Source organism: Arachis duranensis, chromosome 5 (genome assembly GCF_000817695.3).
Source record: "Arachis duranensis cultivar V14167 chromosome 5, aradu.V14167.gnm2.J7QH, whole genome shotgun sequence".
Classification (NCBI taxonomy): domain Eukaryota; kingdom Viridiplantae; phylum Streptophyta; class Magnoliopsida; order Fabales; family Fabaceae; genus Arachis; species Arachis duranensis.
Genome location: NC_029776.3, coordinates 28,166,490 through 28,182,411, shown reverse-complemented (window position 1 = coordinate 28,182,411; position 15,922 = coordinate 28,166,490). Strand labels below are relative to the sequence as shown.

The window sequence follows — 15,922 nt, the reverse complement described above, 5'->3', positions numbered from 1 at the left end:
CGCTTGCGCCTTGATCGCTTGCCGGGGTTCGTACCGTATGTCATATTGGGAAAGTTCAATGGACCAAGTCATCATCCTTCCCGCCAAATCGGGTTTTTAGAGTACTTGTCGGATTCCTTGGTCCGTCCTTACGACAATCCGGTGACCTTGGAAATATTGTTTTATCCTCCGTGAAGAGGTCAAGAGTGCCAAAGCTAGCTTTTCCAGTTTGCTGTACCTTAGTTCTGCCCCTTGTAGGGCTTTGCTCACGAAATAGACTGGCTGTTGAGCCCTTCCTTCTTCTCGTACCAAAACCGCGGCCAGGGCTTCTCCTGTTATGGCGAGACATAGGTATAACGGCTCCCCGTTCTTTGGCTTCCCGAGCACAGGGGGTGTCGCCAAGATTTCCTTGAAGTGTCTAAAGGCTTCCTCGCATGCGGGCGTCCATTCAAACGCTATCCCTTTCCTCATGAGGTTGAAGAAGAGTCGGGCTTTTGTTGCCGAAGCTCCGAGAAAATGGGATAACGAGGTCAGTCGCCCTGCCAATCTCTGGACGTCCTTGATACAACCCGGGCTCTTCATCTGGAGTATCGCTTGGCATTTCTCAGGGTTAGCTTCTACCCCCCTTGGGTTATCATGAACCCTAGGAACTTTCCAGCTTCCATGGCAAAGGCACATTTGAGGGGATTGAGCCTCATGCTGTGTTGTCGGAGAGACGCGAATACATTTGCCAGGTCATTCAGGAGGTCGTCCGGTCGCGTAGTTTTCGCGAGGATGTCGTCTACATAGACTTCCACCGTCTTGCCTATGAGGTTGCGAAATATTTTGTTCATCAGCCTTTGGTATGTCGCCGCCACATTTTTTAGGCCGAACGGCATCACCTTATAACAGAAGGTTCCCCTAGGCGTTATAAATGCTGTCTTGTCCTCGTCGGGTCGGTGCATCGGTATCTGATTGTAGCCGGAGTAGGCATCCATAAAGCTCAGATACCGGTAGCCCGCTGCCGCGTTGACGAATGCGTCTATGTTGGGGAGGGAGAAACAATCTTTAGGGCATGCCTTGTTAAGGTCGGAGTAGTCTACGCACATTCTCCATTTGCCGCTGTGCTTCTTTACCAGAACCACATTCGAGAGCAAGGTTGAGTAGTCTAGTTCTTGTATGAAACCTGCTTCTAGGAGGCTGGCCATCTGCCTGGCCACCTCCTCCGCCCTCTCCCGCGACATCTTTCTCCTCCGTTGTGCTACCGGGCGTGCTTCCGATTTGACGGCCAGGTGGTGTAACATGACTTCGGGGTCTATGCCCAGCATGTCGGCCGGTGTCCAGGCGAACAAATCCCCATTGGCCCTGATCATTTCTACCAGAGGCTCCTTCAATTCATGTGGGAGGTTTCTATTGACAAACGTGAACTTTTCCTCCGTGTCACCGACCCTGAACTTTTCCAGGTCCCCCTCTGGTTCTGGTCTGGGCTTGTCGTCTACCCTAGCGTCTAGGTCAGCCAGGAACACCCCCGACGCCTCTTTAGATTTCTTCCTCAGGGAGAGGCTGGCATTGTCGCAAACGACCGCCGTTTCTAGGTCTCCCCTTATGGACCCTATAGATCCGTCGTCGGTAACAAACTTCATGATTAGTAGCTTTGTGTTGATTATTGCTTCAACATCGTTAATCGTCTTCCTCCCCAAGATGATGTTGTAGGCTGTGGAATCTCGGAGAACCACGAACTCAGCCATTGCCGATCTTTGGCCTTGGGCCTGTCCCATGGAAACCGGCAGGGATATTACTCCATCTGGCTTGATGAAGTGGTCGCCTAACCCGATGACCCCGTGTTGGTGAGTTGATAGGTCGGCGTCCCTTAATCCCAGTGCGTCGAACACGTTGCGAAACATGATGTTCGAGTCTGCCCCCGTGTCAACAAGGATTCGTTTTATGAGGCCTATTCCCACCCTGGCCGTGATGACCATGGGTGGATTTTCAGGGGCCTCGTTGAACCACTGATCTTCCAGGCCGAAGGAGATAGATGAGGGCTTCTTAGAGCTTTGCATCGGCGCGGAGGAGACCGCCAGGATCTTGGCATCTTTCTTGTGCGCCGATCTCGACTTTGGTGCGGTGTTTTTGGCGGTTACTACGTTTATCACGGTGAGACTGTGGTCTTTGTCTTCTGGCTCTTGTCGCTGCTTTGCCGACCGGGTCTTGCCTTCCTCGTCTTGGTTGCGATGTCGCCTCGTAGGCTCCCTAATGAGATGGGAGAATTCTGAGAGTTTACCGTCCCTTATGGCTTGCTCTAGTGCACCCCTCAGGTCAAAGCAGTCCTGTGTTTGGTGCCCATAGCCCTTGTGGTAGTCACAGTAGAGGCTCTTGTTTTCCCCCGTACGGTCCTTGAGTGGTCGGGGCTTCGACAAGATTCCTTTCTCGGCTATTTGCTGGTAAACTTCCATGATGGGGAGAGTGAGTAGAGTGTAGTTGGTGAATTTTCCGATCCGGGGAAATGGTCTGCGTGCCTTGCTCGGCCCTCCCTCTTTGGCTTGCTCTTTCTGTCTCACTCCGTTACCTTGTTGCCTAGGTTGATTGTAGCCGGAGTGCCGTTTATTGGCAGCCACGACCTGGCTGACTTCCTCGTCATTTATGTATTCCTTAGCTACCGTTTGGATTTCGTGCATCGTCCAAACTGGTTTCGTGGTGAGGTGTTTTCGGAAGTCCTCGTTCAGGAGGCCGTTCGTCAGACAGAGGCTGGCCACCGAGTCGGTTAGGCCGTCAATTTCCAAGCATTCGTCGTTGAAGCGGTCCAGGTATTTTCTGGTCGGCTCCCCGGGCCTTTGGGTTATCCCGAGCAGGTTGATCGGGTGTTTTGCCTTTGCTATTCGTGTTGTGAATTGAGCCAAGAAGGCACGACTGATGTCCGAAAACCCATAGATGGATCCCTGCGGGAGGCTGTTAAACCATCGGATCGCAGGTCCAGCCAGGGTGATTGGGAAGGCCCGGCACCTCACCTCGTCTCCTATTCCCTCCAGATTCATTCTAGCCTCGAAGGCCGTGAGGTGTTCCAGAGGGTCTTGGGTTCCATCGTACCTCATGTCTGTTGGTTTGTCGAAGTGCTTCGGCAACCAGACCTCAACTATGGACCGATGGAACGGGGTGGTGCCCATTATCACGGGTTGCCGTGTCCTCACAGGCCTTCCTTCTCCGTCTTCGCGATCTCGTCCCGTGTGGCGCGTTTCCTTGCCTCGGGAGTAAATGATTGTGTCGTTTCGTCTTCTCGGGATGGGCGAATCTTCTCGGGTGCTTTCCGCTTCCGTTCTGGAGGCAGAGGCGTGCCTGGGGCGACTCCGGTGGGAACCTCTCTCCCGGCTTTCAGGGGATGGGGAATAGCTAGGATCGGTAGTTCGTCGATCATGCTCTTGATCGGCTAGTTGTCGTTCCAGGTTCTGGACCCTATGGCGTAATTCCTGCATTATTCTGGCGCTGTCACCACTAGTTCCTTCGAAGGGTCGCGTCTCTCACGTCCTTGTGCGTGGTTCGGTGCGTTGTCGGGGGGACCTGCGTCGCCCTCCCGGGGAGGCGACAGAGACCGCCCCCTCTGCACCGGTTGTTCGACCTTGGTCTCTAAAGCCCGGCACGACTTCCATTTAGACGTTCCCACAGACGGCGCCAATGTTCTGTTGAGCGGTTACCGGACGGTTCGGGTGGAGTATGTGGAACTGGGAACACTTCGATCGCGATCGTGCTGGGATCCGGTCAGCCAGGTAGCCGAGCTCTCGTTGTGGAAGGAGGGGGTGTCACCTGCAAAGACACTCCGACGCTCTAGTCAGTTAGTGTGTAGGTGAGAAATGTGTCAGGTGGAATGTGTGACGTATCTTGGGGGAGGGGTAGGACCCTCCCCTTATATACTGTGTCAGATGTGGGTCCCACAAGGGCAGAACCCTTCTTCTGCAAAGTTTTCTCGCACAGCTGTGGTGGCTAGCTGTCCCGGACATGCGTTCGGGTCGGATATGAGCGTATCACCCGACCTTCTAGTCAGGTGGTTAGTGGGTCGGGTCGGCCCAGATTCCCTTTGGGTCAGGCCGTAACAGTTTTCCAACTAGCTAGCTAGCAATATACTTTTTTGGGATTTACTCTTAAAGTGTTGATTAAAAGTATAATTATCGTAAGTTTTTAATTACTATTGCTGGTTAATTTATGTTAATTATTTGTTTAAAAGTACAGTATTTTAATATACGACAAATAATTTATCATGACTAAAATTAGAAGTAAGCCAATTTTAAGCTTAATTTATTAATAACTAAATAATCTGAGTTTATAAACTTATCCCTAAACCTGAACCTAAATGTAGGATGATATATTAAATGAATCGAGTTTAACTTTAAATAAATCAAACTTATAACTATATATTACTTATTATAATTACGTATAATAATACGTATATTATGTATTTTATAATTTAAATTCACAATAATGATATATAATTTTACACATACATAATTATAAAATTTATCTTTGTCAATTATAATCTACTTATATTAATTCAATCTTTTACAGTTACTATCTTACTTATATCACTTAAAATAGTTCCAAATTTTTCATTATATGTTTTCTTTGGTTGAATTAATTTATTTTTATTTTATTTTATCTAATAATTTATTAGTAATTTATCATGCTTAATTAGTTAATTTATAGATTAAAAATTTTTAATTTAATTTTAAAAAATGCATGCCAAAGCAACAAAAATTCCAAATTATAAAAGTCAAATATATAATCCAGGCTATTTCTATATTATTACAGATATTCTTGTTTGACAAGGCGAATATCATGATTCTCGTCCAAAAAAGTGTGATCCTATTCACTTGGTTCACTTAAAATTGGAAACTATAAACCAATTTGTTTTTCTAATATTTACAACTTTGATTATATTAATTAATTAATACTATTTCTAAGGACGTTTTTTACGTCTGTACATGAGTCACTTCCATAAAATATAACTAGTTACTTTACTTGATCGATCATGCATGTCATTATTATCCTATAATTGTTTAGTCAAAGAATTTTCGGTGAAAATAAACGAGTCTGGTTTCATATATAATGGTGGATTTTAATTTAGTGTGTCTATATTTATGATGATTATAGTAAAAATAATTGTTAAGAATCAAATAATAGTAAAAATAACTTCTTGTTTCTTAAAAACAGATTTCAATAAAATTATTATTAAATTCTTTAAAACACATTATTTATCATAAAAATACATTTAAAATCTCTTGTAATAATTATGGATACAAAATTATTGACTATAAGATTTGAAATATACTTGCAATCAAATTTTTTCAACCAACGATAATTAGTTTTTTTTTCTTTAAATTTTTCCTTCTCTTGCTTAATATTTACCTATCTATTATTGTATTAACTTTATGCTAAAATTCTTTTTTTTGTTTAGTTTAACAAATATCAAATTCTAGACTTTTAAAATTTATCGTGTTTTATAATATTTTAAAAATATTTGTGATTATCAAAAGTAAAATTTGTTTTTATCAGCTTTTTAAAAAATTGGATTCAGTTTTGGTAGTTTACGCTAGAGAATAAAGCCTTAACCGAAAAATTGAAACAAGATATATCATTAAAAACAGGATATATACATGTCTGTTACGGGAGCACATGTGACATGGATCTTTTCAAAATAGGATATATACATCCTTCCATTCTAAAATCCCACGCCGTTTACCAAGAACTTCAATGTTTCAAATTTATCAACTCTAATCTTTTGAATGCATAGAAAGGGTGAACAAAAAGGAGACAGCATTTCGTCTCATGACATGTGACGGAGTATCATTAAGCTCAAGAAAAAGTGGAGGTGGAGAAAGACAAGACCAATCCACTGCAAACTCGGGTCTTAACACAAGAGATGAGAAAGATGGTGTTTCACTAAAGTACTTTTGTGTAGTATATGCAATCATGTTCATGTCGAAGACGAACAACAATCCTAACAGAGTCTTTTTGGCGTGTCCATTCTATAAGGTAAGTAAAGCAACTAGTTGTGTTTGTATTAGGGTTTATCCTTAAATACCGGATTATTTTTGAGTTGTGTGAACTGATGTGTAGATAAGACAACCATATTGTAAGTTTTTTGTGGTTTGATGAGCACATTGTAAGACTTGGAATGACTGATACAAGGTATCTGGGAGAGAAAGATACTAAATATGTTGAAGAGCATCACAGAAAGCAAGTTAAGACATGGGAAACATGATCACATGTTTGGATAAGAGAATTGTTGCTTTAGAGATAAAAAAAAAACGAATAAGATGGTGTATCAGTGTTGTTTTAGTTATCTTGAGTGTAGCTGTTTTAAAGTGATGAGTTTGAAAAATTCTAATTTAATTTGATAATAATCAAATATTATTAAAATAATAAATTGCAAAATTATTAATTTGATATATGCTAATTTAAATAATTTTGCTATGCATATTTTTGTTCTGGGCAAAAAAAAAAAGAAATATACAGCAAGTCCAATTTGATTAAAAATGATCAGCATTGATATAAAATTATTTTGATCCTTGTGGCTGAATATTTTGTTATGAAATCAGGCCAGAAAACCAAATTAAAAGTCCAACAAAGAGGCTGGTCCGAAACCAAAGAAGATGGGGACACAATGCATTTCTTTAACTTAATAAAACTCATTCCTTTAATTATGCTGCATGCTTCTAACGGATCTTATTCTTACCATGTGGTGGAATTCAAATTTTATCAAGTGAAATTAATGCAGACATTGGAAATAGGAAAGAAAAAATGGATTGATTGGATAGCACTAAGTGCTACACGCTACCTAAAGCAAAGGGAGTGGGAAAATTAATTTACTCTTATTCTCTCTCTTTGTTGCATTGATTATGGTTCATATACTACAAGATTTTTATTTATTTGTGGAGGTTTTTTTTCTATTTGTGGAGGTTTATAACCCCATCAAATAGTTTGTGGAGGTTTCTAAAACCCCCAAAATTTGAGGTGTCACGAGGTTTTTTGTGGGGGTTTTTAAAAACCTCCACAATCTATTCAGTGGGGTTTTTTATGTGTTTAATGAGGGTTTTATATTATACTTTTGTGAGAGTTTTAAATCACTTTTGTGACAGTTTAAAACCCCCACAAATTGATTTTTTAATTTAAAAAATAACTATTTTGTGAGACTTTTAAACCTCCACAAATCCTATAATTATTTATTTATTTTTAATTTCAAATTATTCATTAATCTTATTTCATTTACATATTCTCAAATTAAAAATTTATTTTTTAATATCAAAATTTAAAAACTAAATCTTTTATAACACAATTCCTTAATATAAAACATAAATCTATATATAAAAAAGTTCTCGATGTCAATAGTTCTAATCATAATTCCATATGGTATTATTCTAATTAACTATATAAAAGAATAGAGAGATACTTCGATAATCACATAAGAAAGGCAAAACATTTATTAATACTTAATAGAAGCTGAACTCAATCCAAGTTTGACTTCACAAAAGCTTTAACATTCATACATACATAATAATCAAACTTATCAAAAATTGAACTATACCGTAAATAATGAAATATGCATAGTTGTAACACTTGTCTAAATAGAAGTTTTTTCATGGACAAATATAAAGGTAAACCTTTGATGGTCCAGCCTCATGAAAAAAATTACAAGCTTTCCGGCCATCATCTTCAGATTAAATCCTACAATAATAAATACAATGAATAAATATACAAGTAAAACTGACATATTCAAATAGATACACAAATAGAATAAATAAGTAAAACCAAGTTTAAATGGGATAAGATTAGAGCCAGCTCTTAAATTTTCTCGTCAGTATAAACAAGCTCTGGGGGGCAAGCAAGACATGTCAATGTGACATCAAATGTGTCCCAATTTTAATGAAAACTAGTATGAATAAAGGAGGCATGAAAGTATTTACGAATAACAAACCTCTGGCAATAAATAGATTTCTGAGCTTTTCCATGAGCTGCTTTTATATGCATGTTGTGCACTTGCCCTTTAGCATTAAGTTCTTTTGCTAGGGCTTTATTACCAATAAGATAGGCTTGCCGTTCCTGTTCCCAAATTATAAACAATTGAACTAAAAGATTTATATTCTTTAAAAGATTTATATTCTTTAAACTTGATGCATTGTATATATTATTTGCACATGAACACCTGCATAAACATCTTTGCTAAACAGTTTTACCCTTTCACAATAAACTGATATTAGCTCTTGAGGAACATAAAGTTTTCCTTCGTCACCAATCACTGGATCACAAACTGACAATGAAACACAAATTCTTTAATTAACTGAAGATATACAAATTTGTTTATATATATATATTGATTGTCATAAAAGGGCATTACACATGACCAAAGTACCTTGAGACTATCATCAAAGATCAAGCTTTAACAGAGCTTTAACAACAAAATTAACAGCATATAACATGACACTATACACTATAAGAGACAATTTCAATTTTCACACTATACAAGACAAAAAATTTTCACACTATGAGAGCTATCTAGCAGGAAAAGTAGATTTCATAAACTTCAGCAACAGATTCAATTAATTGAAGGATATTCATATTATTCTCCTTCCCCCCTTTCTTAAACTTCTATATGAATGAAATGAAAAACAAAAGATACCTTTGGAATCCAAAAAGGATTTTTTGCAGCATATTAACACAATTTGGCAATCTTCCTTTCACTTGGGGGCTCATCCTGATTCAACAAAATTGTTTGATTTATTAGTCTGTTAGAACTAGAATCATATCTCTTCAAGCCTATATATATACATATACCATTGTGCGCTATAATCAAGAGTAATTAGCAGCGAAGTACACATAATTAACAAGGAGGTTCAACATGAGCAAAGAGATAATATTCAAATTTACTCATATTTAACTTATTTAGAAAAAAAATGGAAATTTTATACTTAAACCTAGCTAGCATGATCTATTTGAGACTTAATGTTATGTTAGAGGTTTAATTTCATCTTGTATAACTGGACAAGGTATCAAAAGCCAACCGCTAATTTCTCACCTTCTTCAATATGCTTAAAACCTATGGCTATAAATGTTTCTGTCTGTCTACAACAACATAGATTCACAATATCTAAGCAAACCAAGGATATTCAAGTTATAAAATTTGTAATACCAATGCATAAAAATTAAAACCACTAACCTTATTGATGCTGGAAACTAATTCCTGCAAGCCTTCATTCTTTCATCAATCCTTTCATGACGTAACTGCATTGCATACGAGTAAACATGACAACATACACCTTATTATTTTTTCGGTTTTCTTTTATTCTATTACGATTTAAAGATGTACAAAAGTCAAGCAAGAATTAAAAGAAAAGCCATTTTTCAAGCAATTTAGTATCATATTAGTTACCAAGAACCTACGGATAAATCACAAGTTTTAGTTACCAGGTTGTACCTACTTTTCATGACAAATACAAGATGTAAGGTAAAGTTCTTCATACTCACATGGATTTTGTTGTAGTCTAAGGCTCAAGGAAGGATTATCACTTCATTGATTTCCTTGAAATCAAAGTCCTATACAACAACACACCCTAAATCAAAGACCATCACATTATTCGTACGCAAATCATTAGTAAATCACTGCATAATTAATTCTGCAAACAATTGTAAATTAGTATATATACTACCCAAAAATGAAAGAGCAAGTTTGGAACAGAAAATACAAGAATTCTTAACCTAATAAATTAAGCATCCATGGATATGTTTTAATGGAATAAACTCAAGAAAAATGCAAAAACTGAAAAAGTGGGTGGGGGAGGAATACTGCATTTTCTTTCTAATTCCATGCTTGATAATCATTGCATTTCCAATCATGTTTGTCACTACCACAAAGCCCAGATGCTATTCAATTTTATACTAATTTCTAAAATTACCTCAAGAAAATCATTAAATTCAGCTTGTTTTTTAGAAGCCGCAGCTCCCCAAGCCTCGCGAAACATCCGCCTAAGTACAAATACACCAACAGTAGTATATCTGCAACAATGGAAAAGAGCAATAAACCATAAATAAAAATATTAACCATATAAAGAAAGCATAACAAAGGGATATGAGTAGCGGGAGAAGTGGAGGCCAATGGAATGTACTCCTAGTAAATTATTTATTTATGAATGAAAAACTATCATGCCCTAAGGCATGACCATTATGCATGTTGCTGCATGACTACTATTCAAGAAAAAAACAACGAACATAAGGTAAATAAGGAAACAAAAAAATTCCAAAATATACATAATATGTCACAAAGATACATATTTCCAAAACTATTTTTTGCATAAGCTCCACCTTCATGACCCGCATACATAAAAAGAGAACCAGAGTGTTTGAGAGAAACCTACACATGCAGGACAACAAGATTAACTCCACCAATGAAAATCAATAAAATCATAAAAATCACACCATTCAACAATTTTCCAACCAACACAAAAATTTAAATCACAACAAACATACCTCTAAGGTAGCCAAACCTTTAGCTACCATTTCAATCATTCTTATCCTTATCTACTGGCAAATAGAACAACTATAATATAAGAAATATTTTCAGAACTAAACGTACATTGAATTGTTTACAAAGCACATGATCAAACCTCTTGATCTGACTTCTCATTCTCGAATTTTAGGTAGAAAGTAGCTCTGATTTGCGCCTGCAAGTATGTGGAGTTGTCCAAAGTAAATTTCTCCAACAAATTACCGCTAAACAACTTGCTCAAACTGGGACTACCACTTGTTTTGGGCGAAGCCACAACAGCTTCAGCCCCTGCAGTAGCAGCATCAGCTGCACCTTTACCAGCCATTTCAGCTTCGGCAGTTGCGACTCCACTTATAGTTCCTTCCATCATGATAATATGACATATCTAACGAATTCAAAGCAATACCTCTACAATAATGTCTGAACCAAATTCCTTCCTCCACTTGAGCATGTTAGCACACATTAGCTTTGTTTTCTCGATATCAAATTTCCTTGCCTGAGGAATCTATATGAAAAAAAATATAGAGTAAGCAACATAGCTATTTCTAAATAAAATCAATTTATCAGGATTTTAAATATATACATTAGTATCAAATTAAAAGGGTGTCGCAAAATCAAAATTTAAAAATTAGCAAAAATTCCTTGCACTATATCAAAAATTTCGTCGCGAAATCAATGAACAAAAATAATATTACTAATTGCATTGCCATCAAGTTACTGAATAATCTCAAAAGTAACAAGTCAAATCCGAAAACAAAGAAGTAGTCAATCAAACTAAATTAATGTGAAAATCAAAAGTCACTAAAAAGCTTCGACGGAAGAATGAAGAAGGAATGCAAATCTGAATGAATGCACAAAAGAACGCAGAAGGAGATCTCAAAAATGACCATGTCACAGCCTGAGGAGATGAGTTGACGGAAGAGATAACGGGAAAAGAGATTGTCGAAGCACATTGTGGCATTGGCACTAGCGGCAAGGAGATGAATGACTGTGGCTGTGGCTGTGGCGGTGACGTAGAAGCGACGACGGTGACGGCGACGGCGACGGCGACGGTGACAATGACGATGATGCTGCAATTTAGGGTTTTCATTCATAGGTCTTGCTCACTCTCCCCTCACTTGAAACTATGACAACATTTCATTTTGGTATGGGCTTTGAGTGCTTAGGTGGACTTCAGATGTGTGGGTGTTTTAATTTTGTGTAAATGCTGAGATTTTTATTTAGGGAGATTTTGTAAATTGCTACAAATAGATGATGTTGTGGAGGTTTTCAAAAACTTCCATTATAAAATCTCCACCAATTAATAAAAATCTTGTAGTGATAACATCTTTTTCTTCTCTCTCACTTCTCTTCTTCATTCGGTCATATCAACACAGGGAAAGCATGGAAGCTATGGCTAGACACCGAAAAAAAGGAGAAGCAAGTTACAAGACCATTGTAATGATGGCAAGAAAAAGAAAACAAAAAGTATGTTGGGGCTGAGATCTTCACCAAAGGAGGTAAGATTTGGTGAAGTAAGCTCAATCTCTCTATACCAAAAATGGAAGAGAAGATCTCGGTCAAAGAAAGAAGATCCTTGGAGGGATGGCTTGTCTCTGATTCTGCTCAAACACCACAGGAGGTAGCTACAATGGCTACGTGATGGAAGAGGTAGAGAATGGAGCAGATGAAGCTGTCATCATCATGAAGCATCAAGGGCTAGGAGTCCATCTTGGAGTGCAAGGCAAGTTGGAAGGCTCAGATTGATGATTATTGGTGACCAAGGAAGAACTAGAGGTAATTGCATGTTGGTTATTGCATTCGGTTATTTCTCCTCTCTCTCTCTGGCCGAACCAGTTTGCATGAAGAAGAAGAAGATTAGCTTGGTTCTTTTGGTTTCAACCGTGGAGGCTTCTCCCTCTATAAATAGGGAAAACAGCCAGGGCTTGAAGCAAAGAGTGAGAGTGCAAGGCACAGTGTTCACATAGCTACCTAAGCTAACAGAAGTTCTTCTCCTTCAATGTATTCTGTTTTGTATTTTTCTGTTTAATTTTGTCTGTCTTGACTCTCATGGAAAAAGGTAAACAGTGAGGTTTGTAAGAAAAAGCCATAGAGTAAAAAAAGGTAAAGAGTGCAAAATTAAAAGAAAAAAGTCATAGATGTCCTTAGAGGTCCTTTGTACATCTGTATTGTGTTTCATGATTCTGTGGGAATTTCCTTGCAAGTTGGGTTAGCACTTAGCAGTTGAAAGCTTGGCAGTGACCAAGTCAAGTTCAGGATTGGGGTTTAGACTCTGGACTTGTCGCGGATAGGAATGGTAGTTCGTAGGGAGAATTGGTGTTTGTAATCAAAGATGATTATAGTGAAATTCCATCATTGTTATGGTGGAGACTGGATATAGGCTGCACTACACTTAGCAGCTGAACCAGAATATATCTGGGTGTAATTTTCTCTCTCTTCTATTCCATTTTTGTTTCTACTGCACAGTAGATAAAACTGAAAAATATCTCGTGCCAGGCCACGAGATAAGAAAAAATCTCGTGGCTGTGTACGAGACAAAAATCAAAAGTCTCCAGAAGTTGTGTCAAAGACCAGCAAGTGTTATTAAGTGAAAAGTGGGCTAAGATTCAACCCCCCTTCTCTTAGCCACTGAAACCATCATAAAGTGTAGTAATTGATCAATGATTGAACAAGATAAATGTGTTGACTTTTTCCAAGACAAATGAAATATGCCATTTGTATAAATGATTTAAATACCCTGTATCATTGATAGCCTGTATATTGTAATGTATGTATGAAATTAAAATTGACAAAACAACATCTAAACAAACATTCAAGAACTGACATTAAAGTTGTGATTAAACATCCAAATCTAAAACTGAAAAAGAAAAGAAAACCAATTTGCCAGTAATGTATATGTGTATATGGCATGTTACCATTAATAAGTTTACTATGACAAAAAATCAGTAACACAAAAAATGTAACAAAAAATGCAATTGTATCTGAAATTTGTCATAAACTATTACAAAAACACACATTTAGTCCAAAACAACATAAAGGCACAACTCTTTAATCCTTTGTCTTCTTGGATGGTGGGTTGGGAATGAACTTGAACAACCTGGTTGTAGCAATGCTTGCAGCTACTAATGTCTCCTTGGATGTTGATGCACTTAGTAATGTTGTTGGTAGAGTATCTTGACTTTGTGTTGCATGCTGTGTGTTAAATGGGATTGAATCTTGGGCAAGTGGAGCTGGTGGCCTGAGAACTTTCTGACTTTGGTCTGAACTTTGATTGTTTTGGCTGAATTTTGTCATTAACCATGGATGGAGATTTTTCTGGAGGTTTAAATGGAGGGGTTGATGTAAGGGCTAGTGGCTTGGATTGAGTAACTGTTGGCCTTGGTGGTACTATCAAAAGTGTGGTCCTTATTGTTATTGTTAGACCTAGTGCAACATTTAAAGAACTTGTGATAGCCACATTTAGAACCTGGATTACAGACACCAAGACATGACAAAACAATTCATGTTATGACAATTTAATCAATAAATTTATCAAACAATGACAATGAAAAACAATGCATCATTGCAGTAGGCTGTTGCTGGTTTGTTGAGCTGCCTAGTTGGCTGTTAGAAGTATCTTGGGCATAGAAGTGTAACAGATTATTACCTATTGTATATTTTATTTAGACAAAATAATCCCTAATGTATATTATACTAAGACAGATTAATCCCTAAGTATTTATGATATAGACACAAAAAAAGTTATAATCCTTAAAGTGAACTGACATCTGGTGGGGGAGCTGATTATGACAATGGAAGCATCACTAGTGATTGGGAAGTGCTAGCTCCCTTCTTCTTAGGCTTCTTTGTATTTGACTTCCAATTAAGATTGAAAGGAGCTCCTTTACAAGTTTTGTAGTTGTGGTCTTTTTCACCACACTTGCTGTAAGACAAAGAATGATTTCTTCAATTTGTCTCCTCACATGAATGGCTCAACTGGATCCTTCTATGTATTGTGCACCTTAGGCCGTCCAATTGGTCTTTTGATTATGGGTGGATCTGACTGTGAGAATTCAGATCTTGGTCAAAATTCTGCACTTGATACGTGTTTAATGCAATGTGTATATGTCCTTCGTATTGACTTCATACATAGTCAGGGATGCACATAATCTTGTGGCAAATCACGTCTTTTCCTAATGACAGAAAGTACATGTATGCAAGACATGCCTGAAATAATGAAGAAAGATCATACCATGATAACAAAGGAAAATAATGAAATGGTTTACGATTGATAAAAGTAACTACAATAGGTACCAGTCAATTACTATCTGTTGCATCAACAAGTATGCTTAATAAGATCTACATCCATTTTGGTTGCTTTGCAGCTCACCTCAAACCTCTTCTGTTCGTTGTCACCAATTCATTCTGCCATCCATTTAGTGCTAATTTTGATGAGCTTTTTCATCCTCTTTTGTTGAACTGGTGCTAGCTTGTTAGGATGGTTGTTAGTACTCGCTTGCAGTTCACCATCTTCATCATTAGATAACACCTAATTTCTTCACACATAGTTAGAATAGGCTTGCATCTGTAGTTCACGATCTATGGATTAAAGACCTCACACATGTTATTTTGTGAGGTTATCTACTTTTGGATCATGCGAGAAGTAAGCCTTTACCCATGTTTTTGGCTCAAACTTAATGAGGTATTTCCAAGCACCTTGATTAACTTCCTTCAAATTTTCCATGCATTTTTTGAATTTTGATACAATAGTGCACCTGATACTTCACTATCATATCTAATTAGATTATAGGTAAAATCCATCAAGGCACCATTGAGTTTTGTTCACTATTTTTATCGACAAATTAGCGACCTTGTTCCATACATGAGATTTCAAAATATAGATTTAACATATGCAAGTTATGGTCTAACAAAGATAAATAGTTTTGAGCAAAAAATTACCTTTGTAACCCAAAACAGTTGCACCAGCAACAAATCCACCTACAACACCATTGACAAGATAGGTTGTATATGTGACGAAAACTAACCGAACAGCCATCTCGATACCATCACGCCTTCCGATCCTTGCTCAAAATTAAAATCAATGACAGATTCATCGTTATTCACAAGGTGAAATTCAACAACACTACTTGAGCTATTCGAGAAAACGACGTGGAGGAACTGAGTTCTTCTTCTTCTTTGACCAGAAAAGAAGAACGCTGAACTCTAATCTTAGATCAAACACTTTTTTTTTATTTTTTATATATGTTTTTGTTTTGAACTTTTGATTTTTAAATTGTTTCAAATTTTAAAATTCAAAATTAAAATTAATTGAATTTTGACTAAATTAAAAAGATTAGGATAGTTTTTGTCCAATATAAAAAAATATTTAAGTCTTTATATAAAATTAAATAAAAAATTTTTTTAAATTTAATAAAGTATAAAGGTAGTTTAATAAAAATA

General features: G+C 37.5%; 1 protein-coding gene across 2 annotated transcripts; it reads right to left on the bottom strand.

The window, feature by feature from the left end:
• Positions 1 to 10,017: 10,017 nt before the first annotated feature.
• Positions 10,018 to 11,077, bottom strand: LOC107488921 (tRNA ligase 1-like). Of its 2 annotated transcripts, none has more exons than XM_052262411.1 (2): positions 10,602 to 11,077; positions 10,018 to 10,515 (listed from the first exon to the last, which is right to left on the bottom strand). In XM_052262411.1, exons 1-2 carry the CDS (start codon positions 10,851 to 10,853, stop codon positions 10,450 to 10,452), a joined length of 318 nt encoding a protein of 105 aa, XP_052118371.1. In that variant the 5' UTR covers positions 10,854 to 11,077; the 3' UTR covers positions 10,018 to 10,449. The 2 variants fall into 2 exon arrangements, with proteins under 2 accessions (XP_052118371.1, XP_052118370.1); XM_052262410.1 differs by having other exon boundaries at positions 10,018 to 10,348.
• Positions 11,078 to 15,922: the final 4,845 nt, after the last annotated feature.